Here is a 10073-nt window from a genome sequence, read left to right as displayed (position 1 = left end):
CAGGATTGGTCTATTTTTTTCAGTTTTCTTTCCCAACCTGAACGAATCGCGTATTGTAATTTTATCTGCAGGGTTTTCAATTTTTAAGTTTTTACCACAGAATTCCAAAACCACATCCGAACACAGATCTGTTTCATTTTCCGGAATGTTGTGAAATATAAGATTATTTCTCATAGAGCTCATATGGACATCAGTTAACTCATTTTGTAACCTGTCATTTTCCTTTTTTACTTGGTCTATTGTTTTGCTCAACTTTTCATCATTCACATGGTTGTTTTTCAACTGCTTTGCTAATTTGTCAACTTCAGTTTTAATATTTGATAGAGAGTTTTTTTGCGCTTCAAATTCGTTACTGATATACTGCGTACTTGACTCTATCTGACCAAAACGGTCGTCTAATGCCTTTGTTGTGTTTTCTAATTTTACCACTTTTGAATTCAAACTGGTTACTAACGTGTATATTTGGTCTAATTTATTTAACTTATTTTCAAATCGGTCTGTTCTACTAAATAGTTCGTCTACCCACTGTGGTCTTTGTTGCACAGTGGAATGAATTTGGGGCGAGACGTGCTGCATAGGCAGGGGAATCATTTCAGTGTTTGGCGTTGAACACATCTGTTGACTTTGACTATGACTTGGAAACATATTATTTGGATTAGGGCAGTAAAAGTTAGTGTCTTGTGGCACTAGACTAAATAATTAACGTATTGCCCTTTTGAAATACCTTAGTAATTTAACATATACATAATGAATCACTATCAAACAATTATTGTAGATGTTAAAGTTCTGTAGTCTGTAGAGAGCATGGAGAAGGTCATAGCAGTACCAAAACATCATATTTCAGCAAAAATTGAAGTTCGGAAAATAACGTTATTTTATACCATGGAAACCTTAAAAAAAATGCATATCATGTTTATTGTCATGATCCATTAAAAGAATGCTATTCAACAAAAATATGCAAGAAATAAAAAAATAATGTTACATAGTTACCATGCAAACTTATCACAGAGGTAAGTCCATATGAAGTGGTCATGAAAGACATAACCAGACAAGAAAAGAAGATATCAGAAAAATTTCAAAAATAGTTGTCTCAGTTGCAATCATACCACATCTCCTTATTTGTATACAGATATATTATATTAAACACGGAATACAGAAATTATTTTATTAACAAGTTCTTAAACAATAAATCTAAATAAACTTGGCAAATTGTATCAAAGTCTAAAAGAGTACCTAACTTTCAACAGAACTATATTATATGTATTAAGATTTTAACGTAAACCACAATCTCCATTTTTGTATCCAGTTTGACATGAACTCCAGATATATATTGTGATTGTGCTGCTGGCTTGCTGTCTCATTAAAGTTTATCCAACATCTCCAATTGTTCATATGTAAAATACATCAAAAAAAAAATGTGTTTATTTCAATTGTTAGTATGTGTTCATTCATATGTTGCCATTTATTCTTCTGTCATTGTTTCTTCTACATCTACTTCTATTTCTGAAATAAAAATAATGTATGCTATGTTAAGGTGTATATTTACATATAGCTTATTCGTAGTTTGAAATCTATGCAACAAAAGTCAAATTGATTAAAAGAAAATTTGTTATAAATACTCAGTCAGCTGTTTTCATTTTTTTTTCTCAATTGTATTTGTAACTGTAACTTTTTCTTTAATTGCTATCTGGTTATTTGTTTGTCAAATGTCAAATATTACATGTGCTGGTCTGTTGAAACTTGACTTCTAATTTGTAGAAGCCTGCAAAATTTTTTTTTACAAAAAGGAGTATTCTTACTAACAAGAATTTTTGTATGAAGAGCTGAATATGGTATCTTTGACGAGTTTTTTTTCATGCAATTAAACTTGTTGTAATATTGCACTTGTAAAACTAGATCAGCATAACTCAATAAGATTAATAAATAAATCTACTGAGTAAATGTTCAGGCCAATTTGAAGTAATTTATTTCCTATTTTGATTAGACTGTGTCGTTTGTTTGCTGTCTCACCAAAATATACCAAAATTCAATGTGTTGTTAATAACATATTTGTTTTATGAGTTGTAACGACTTACCTGATACATGTTCCAATCTTATTAAGATCTCCAAGTTCGACATCAGCATATCTATAGTAACTAGTTTGCCTTCAAGTCAGCTTATTTGGAAAGTTTTTTTGTCAGCTGATTGTTCTAGGACTAACTGTCTGGATTTTATTTGATTAGTCAACATCTTTCTTTTCAGTTTTTTTTACTTCTGCTGTAGTTTCATTTCCATTTCTTGCCTTGACTTCCAAAGCCATTGTACAAAGATGGCATCCAGTAATGCTCTTTTCTCTTCCAGTTGTTTGCCTTTTTTTTTGTCTTGCTTTTTTATTCCTTTGCTTTGCTTAAATCCTCCATTTGCTTTTTTATTTCTTTGATTCTCTCTTTCTCCTGAAACTTGATTCTGAGTAACATTCTTTTTGACCATTGAACTAGCTTTTCAATCTCTAGTTCAGTTTTTTTGTGGAGCCACTCTTATGTTTTGTTTAATTTGTATACGATGTGTGCTTCGTTGGCTAGTCTTGTTGAATTTGGTCTGTGTTTAAGGAGCCAATCAAGGTATCCAAATACCCACTCAGGTAATTTGTTGTGTGGAATGACTGATTTCATTTGTATTTGTACATCTGCTGTAACATTTTCATATTTCCCACCGGGTACATGTAAATGATCTTTTACTTTTTCTTTAAATGATTTGCATGTTGCGGCAGCCATCTGCATTAACAGACTCACAGTTTCGGCATCATTGGTCTGTTGTTTAACAAAAACATCCCAGACTTCATCTTTTGTTATCTTTATATTGGGGAATGGTCGCTTTTCACCAGTTAAGAGTTCGTTTGCTGATTCTATATTTGTAGCAACATCTTCTAAAAATTTGGATGAGATTTTGATAGTGCGCATTCATGTCTAGAATATGTGTATTGTCAGCTTCAATAATTTTCCAAAGTGGTGATGTTATAAATTTATTGTAAACTCCTAATGCCCTTAAGCCTACAATATTTTGACTGCATTTCAAATTTCTCAATACGTCTTTCATCAGCCCATTCAAGGTGTTGGTATTGCCTTCTGATTTTATATTTTCAAGGAAGTAAATGAAATGTTCATGAAGGTAATATATTACTCCTCCATTATGGAAGACAATGTTGAATCAGTTACCCTGGAATGGCTTCAATTGAAATTTAACGTTGATTCTTGACAGGTATGTTTTTAGCTCTAGTGATGCTCCATTTTTATTGTCCACGACAGGAACAAATGCCTTGCATACTTCTCTTACTGTTTTTATAATTGCTGACTCCCCAACTACTTCTTTATTCATCACAGTTTGCTCCCATTCTTTGAAGATACTGCACATCAAATCTGCAATATTGACTAAAAGATGAAGACCACAAAAGAAATTATTCATTTTAGTAATCAGTAATTGGTCTGGTTCTGATAGTTCATTAAAGTTGTCCATGTTTTCTTTCAGAAGAGTTGTTCTGTAATCTTGCAGAAGTTGCTGGAATGATTTTTCTGTCGCAGCTCTATCAGACATTGTATTTGAAATATTTTTTAAAATGTTATAAGCCAAACTTGGAGGATTTTCATTTTGCAAATATTGAGTACGAAATGCGCATGTGTGAAAAAAGAAATGTCGACTTTTTTTTCGCTCTTGAAAATTTATGTTAAAAAATGGAATAATATGGACTAAAACGGAAGACAAATTGAACAATTTAAGTGATTTATGTGAAAGGAACTGTGAAATTTCTATATGAGTCCAAAAAAGAAAGCCAAAAATTCAAAGAAAAGGAATAACACGAGTGTTCAAAATGTAAGTGGTGAGAAACCAAATAAAAAGACACTGAAATCTACTCACACGCCTATATCGAATGTAAACAAAAACAATGCAAGTCAAAATAAAACCGCTAGTAATGTAATTAAAACTGTGAATATGGATACGTTTAACGTTCCAGTTTATGATTCCCCCATGATCCAACAAAACAGATCACAGTTTCAACAGTATGCTCCATCGCAGCAGCCGATTCCAAATCCAAATTTCACTCAACTTTCGCCAACACTACCAGCTGCTGGGTTTTACACAAGTACCCCACACAATTTACAACCAATGATGAATCCTGCTATAGATGCAAACAATAAACTTGATATACTTACCCAGAAAGTTATCGAAATTTGCGACAAAATGTCGGTTATAGATGAACTGTCTAAAAAATTAAATTCGTTTGATAAAACTGTCCAAACCTTAGTGAAAACAGTCGAAAATGTATCCAAAAGAGTCGATGAGGTCGAAAAGAGCATGAACTTTGTGAACGAACAATTTGAACATAATAAAAATGATGTTAAGGAGGTTAGAAGTGCTTTTAATGAAATTCGATCCGAAAAAGATTCCACTAATAACACAATCTTCCGACTACAACAAGATCTAGATGACTTATATGATCGGCACATAGATCTCCAAACAAGATCAATGCGGGAGAATCTGATTTTCACTGGAATACCGCTTCATGATAAAGACGAACAAACGGAACAAACGGAAAAAATCATTGAAAACTTTATGGTCGATCAACTCAAACTTAACAGACTCGCGGAATACGAACGTGCTCACCGTTTTGGGAAGGAATATATTGAGAGAAACAAAGATGGCTCAGTTAAATTTGCAACAAAGCCAATTGTCTGTAGATTCAGAAACTTTAAAGAACGCGAGTTTGTTCGAAAAGCCGCAAGAGAATTGAGAGGTACTGGTTTCGGCATTAGTGAGCAGTTTCCTAAAGAAATTAATGACAGACGAAAATCGTTATGGCCATTCTTCCAAGAAGCACGAAGACAGAGTAAAAAGGCATTCTTTAGGAGGGATCGCCTCTTCATAGATGGAGTTGAATTTTTTCCACCAGAGAAAACCGATCAGCAAAACTCTGGAGTGTCAAGACAACAACCGAGACGAAACTACGATGATGAAGGCGCTCGCCCAAAATCAACTCAAAGAAAAAACAACGGGAGACGTTTCCAAAAACAATATTAGGACAACCCTGGAGGCAAAGATACAGAACGAAGTGACCAGTCAACCGATACCTGTGACTTTCACCTTTGTGATTCGAATTTAACTGTAAATAAAACTGACAATATTATTAACCTGTTATGTTTAAACGTATGTGGTATTAAAAATAGATTACTTTACCCTGAATTTAAATCCCTATTGTGTAATCATGATATTATCTGTCTTACAGAAACTAAACTAGATGATTGCGACTTAATTAATTGTGATGAATTTATTTTTAGTTTTAAAAATAGACACAAACTTTCTAACCATAGATCTGGTGGTATTGCATTGGGTTACCGGAAGTATTTAGAAAAATATATTAAACCTATTGAAACTGAATGCAAATTTGTTTATTGGTTTACTATTGATAAGAAAGTTTTAAATTTACCTGAAAACGTTTTTATTGGTATAGTTTACATACCACCAGTAAATACAAATTATACATCTGAAGAAGCTTTTAATGAGATAGAACTTGAACTTCAGAGATTTTCTGAAAAATCTGATTATATTATTTTGGTTGGAGACTTTAACAGTCGAACAGCAAATTTGTCCGATTTTTATGATGAAGATGATATAGATGATTTTGTTATTGACAACCTTACTGATCAATCTGATTATACTGATGTATATATGTTAGACGATTTAAATATATCAAGAACAAGAAATAATCCAGACAAAGTTGTAAATTGTTATGGGAGAAAGTTTCTTGAATTTTGTAAAAATAACAAAGTATTTATTTTAAACGGTAGAGTTGGTCGAGATGTTATTGATCGACCTACCAGTAGAAATAATAGTGTTATAGATTATATTGTTTGTACTTCACACTTTTTAAGATGCGTATCGAATTTTGAAGTTCTCGAATTTTCTAAACTTTTTTCTGATGTTCACTCACCTATGAAACTATCTATTAATATGGTGAACCCTTCATTTGAACTACACACTACAGAGTTATCCTACCAAGAAGAAAATAAAATTGGAAAATGGAAATTTGAGCAAGTGAATGATTTCAAGAATAACATAGATGGTGACAAAATAAGAAATGTTATTGATGAATTATCTGTTTATAGTAATCAAGAAAATGTAACAAAATATGAAATAAATACTGTAGTTACAAATATTACTGATATTTTAATTGATTCTGCAAAAGCAACATTTGGTACACATAATTTTAATAGAAATATGCTGAATTGTAATAGAAAGCATAATAAACAATGGTATAATTTTGATTGTAAAAAGGCAAAGAAAGAACTGAGAAAGGCACAAAGAATGTATAAACATTATGGGTCAAATTTATTTAAAGAACGATTACGACACTGTGAATATTACTATAAAAGTGTAATGGATGAAAACATTAAGAAGTATAATAAAGAAATAACTGATAATATGAAAAAATTAAAATCCAAAAATCCAAAAGAATTTTGGAAACTTTTTAACAGAGGTAGACAACGAGAAAAAAGCAATATATCTATTGAAACTTTATTTGATTTTTTTAAAGAATTGAATGAAAACAAGTTTGAAGACGAGTTTGTCATCGATAATGATTTGAACTCTGATCATGTAAATGAGACACTGAATGGTGTAATTACACATGACGAAATTATTAAAGCTATTAAAAAGGCGAAAAACAACAAATCGCCAGGTGAAGATAAAATAATCAATGAATATGTTGCAAATTCTCTTGACAGTATGATTGATGTATATTCTAAATTGTTTAATCTTATTTTTGATACGGGTATTCTGCCGGAGGCCTGGCTTATTGGAAACATAATACCAGTGTTCAAGAACAAAGGATGTCAATTAGAAGCAAAAAATTATAGGCCTATTACTTTATTGTCATGCCTCGGTAAGATTTTTACATCTATTCTTAATGATAGATTGGGGGAATTTGTTGATGAACTAAATATCTTGAACGAAAACCAAGCAGGCTTCCGACAGGGCTACTCTACCAACGATCATATTTTTTCATTATATGCACTCTTCGAGTTGCTATGTGTCAAACGAAAAAAATTACATTGTGTATTCGTTGACTTTGAAAAAGCCTTCGACTTTGTTCAAAGAAACTCACTTCTGTATAAGCTTGTTTTAAATAAGATAACTGGTAAATTTCTTAGAATTGTAGAAAATTTGTATAAAGATGTTAAATCAAGAGTTGTACATAATAATGAAGCATCTGACATGTTTGTAAGTGATATTGGAGTCCGCCAAGGAGAAAATCTTTCTCCTTTATTATTTTCTTTATATTTAAATGATCTTCATGGATTTTTAGAAAATAGCGATTTGAAAGGTATACATTCAATTACTTCTGATATAGAAGATGAACTGGATATTTATTTTAAGATATTTGTCTTATTGTATGCCGACGATTCGATTTTACTCGCTGAGACAAGCACAGATCTGCAATTACTTTTAAATAGTTTTTCTCAATATTGTGAAAAGTGGAAACTTAAAATTAATGTTAACAAGACAAAGGTAATGATATTTTCAAAAGGTAGACCACAGAATAATTTGAAGTTTTATATTAATAACGAAGAGATAGAAATTGTTAAGAAGTATAAATACCTTGGTGTTATATTCTCTAGAAATGCTTCTTTTTTTGCAACTAGAAAATATCTTAAAGATCAAGCTACTAGAGCTATGTATTGTGTTATTAAGAAGTGTAGATCTAACCATCTATCTATAGAATACCAGCTCGATACGTTTGATAAAGCTGTTTTACCTATACTTTTATATGGGGCCGAAATCTGGGGATACGAAAATCTTGACATTTTGGAAAGGGTACATTTGAGTTTTTGTAAACATGTTTTACGGTTAAAAAGATCGACTCCAAATTTTATGGTTTACGGGGAATTGGGAAGATATCCTATTTCTTTATACGTTAAATTACGGATGATAAAATTTTGGTGTAACCTTCTTGATAACACACTTGATAACAAGATTTCGTCAATGTTATATAAGTTGATATATATTAATTTTAATAAGTATGGAATTGAAAACAAATGGTTGTTATGTATCAAAAGTATTTTTGATAATTGTGGAATGTCAAACATATGGCAAAATCAAGATTGTATCTCAAAAAAATGGATTGTATTAAGCGTTGAACAAAAGTTAAAAGATCAGTTTAGACAAGAATGGCTAGCAAATGTAAATCAATCATCAAAAGGTCTATGTTATAAATTATTCAAAACAGAACTTAAATTTGAAAATTATATTTCAATTTTATCGTTAAATAATGCACTGAAACTATGTAAATTTAGATGTGGCAATCACCGTTTGCCAGTGGAGACAGGGAGGAGGCAAAATGTTCAAAGACCCGAGAGACTATGCCACCTTTGTGAATCTACTGACATCGGCGATGAATTCCATTATGTAATGTCTTGTCCTTTTTTCAAAAAAGAACGATATAAATATTTACCACGCTATTGTTGTACAAATGTTAATATTCTTAAATTTAAAAATGTATTCACTACAGTCAATATTGTCTTACTAGAAAAATTGTGTAGATTTATAAACTATATATCAGTGAAAGTCTGTCCTCCTGGTTAAATTACATTTATTTATGTATATTTCACACATGCAAAATATGTTGTATTTTGTTTATATTTTCATCTCTGTAACTATGTCATTTAGTTAATGAGAATAAAGATCTATCTATCCTCAATTTCTTTTAGAATTTCTTTAAGTGTTTCTAACTCTGTTTTTGAAGCTTTATTAGACATGTGCTTCAGTCCCAATAAGCATGGTTCTTGGTTTCATTGGATGTTATGAAAACGCCATATGACTGTCTATTTTTTCTTGTTTCGTCAGTGTACAATGTTCTGTTTCCTTCTATGCATGTCTCTGCAATGTGAGCCTGACTGATGGCAATTCTACGGACATTAACAGAAGAAACACAATCTTTCTTTGGTAAGGTTTCATCTTTAGCTTTCAACTGGCAGAGAGAAAGAACACTTTTTATGACAGTATCAACTCTATCAAAGGGAACATGGCAGTTCAATAATTCCATTATGCATAAATCTGTCTCTGCTGTATAGGTATATCTTCCAAATTTACTCTGCTTAGTTAAATCTATTTCGGCAGTGTGTTCATTTTTTTCTAGTTCCAATTCTAAGTCATGTAATCCGTTTTTTAGATCTGTGATTTCTAAGCGATTCAGTCTGTGTATTTCTTCATGGGTTTCTATGGCTGTTTTCAAATTGTCCAGTTTAGTTTGAGTTTGCTGCTTTATTTTGTTAGTTTGTGTTTTCCAATATCGTACTTTCTCTTTTTCTCTTTTTGTCTCTAATTCGGTCTTACTTCTACGTTTCTTCAAAAACTTGAATACTTGGGTATATCTTTTCTTGTTTATTTTGTTTTGAGTCTGTGATATTTTCAGTTTTCTTTCTGTCTGACTTAAGTGTTTTTTCACATTTTTGAAGTTTGAAAATTAGTTTCCTGTTTGCTTCTCTCCATGTGTTGCTATTATTTCTGTGTTTCGAATCAATTGTTTCTCTTTTCTTTGATTTTACATTTGAAATTCTTTCTGTATCATTGTTATGACGCTTTCTTGTTTCTGGAATTTCTAACAACCAATCAGTGTCTATAACCATATTCAAATAATTCTCAACATGTGCACTGTTAAGTTTGTTTTTCTTAAGGTTTGAAACTTTTGTCTTGATTTTCAGTAGTATAGATTTTACCTTTAAATATAAGCTTTCGTTGGTTACATTTTCTTTACCACTAAGACTTGATATCCAGTTGAGGACATCCTGGTACGTGTAAACACCATTGGACCTTTCTTTAATGGTGTTCAACTCAAGAAATAGTTTATTAGTTTCAAATTTGTCTTCTACTTCATCTACCTACAGTCTTTTATTCGCAGAAACAGTAAAGCCTAGTCCTGCTAGACAAGGAAATTTTTCCATGCTACCTGAAAAAAAAGATAAAAGTATTTTGATTATAATAATTGATGTGTATCAAATGTGTGATTGTCAATGATACATATGTGTGTTTTGTGTGCATGAGTG

At 31.4% G+C, this 10073-nt stretch overlaps 1 protein-coding gene across 1 annotated transcript; it reads right to left on the bottom strand.

Moving 5' to 3' along the window:
* Positions 1-2856: 2856 nt before the first annotated feature.
* On the bottom strand, positions 2857-3629 carry LOC127725962 (uncharacterized). Its single transcript, XM_052233265.1, has 2 exons — positions 3195-3629; positions 2857-3104 (listed from the first exon to the last, which is right to left on the bottom strand). The coding sequence occupies exons 1-2, from the start codon at positions 3568-3570 to the stop codon at positions 2857-2859; spliced, it is 624 nt and encodes a 207-aa protein (XP_052089225.1). The 5' UTR covers positions 3571-3629.
* Between the last annotated feature and the right edge of the window lie 6444 nt (positions 3630-10073).

Source organism: Mytilus californianus, unplaced genomic scaffold (assembly GCF_021869535.1).
Source record: "Mytilus californianus isolate M0D057914Y unplaced genomic scaffold, xbMytCali1.0.p SCAF_15, whole genome shotgun sequence".
In the NCBI taxonomy this organism is placed as follows: Eukaryota; Metazoa; Mollusca; class Bivalvia; order Mytilida; family Mytilidae; genus Mytilus; species Mytilus californianus.
This window is presented reverse-complemented; position numbering and strand designations above follow the sequence as displayed.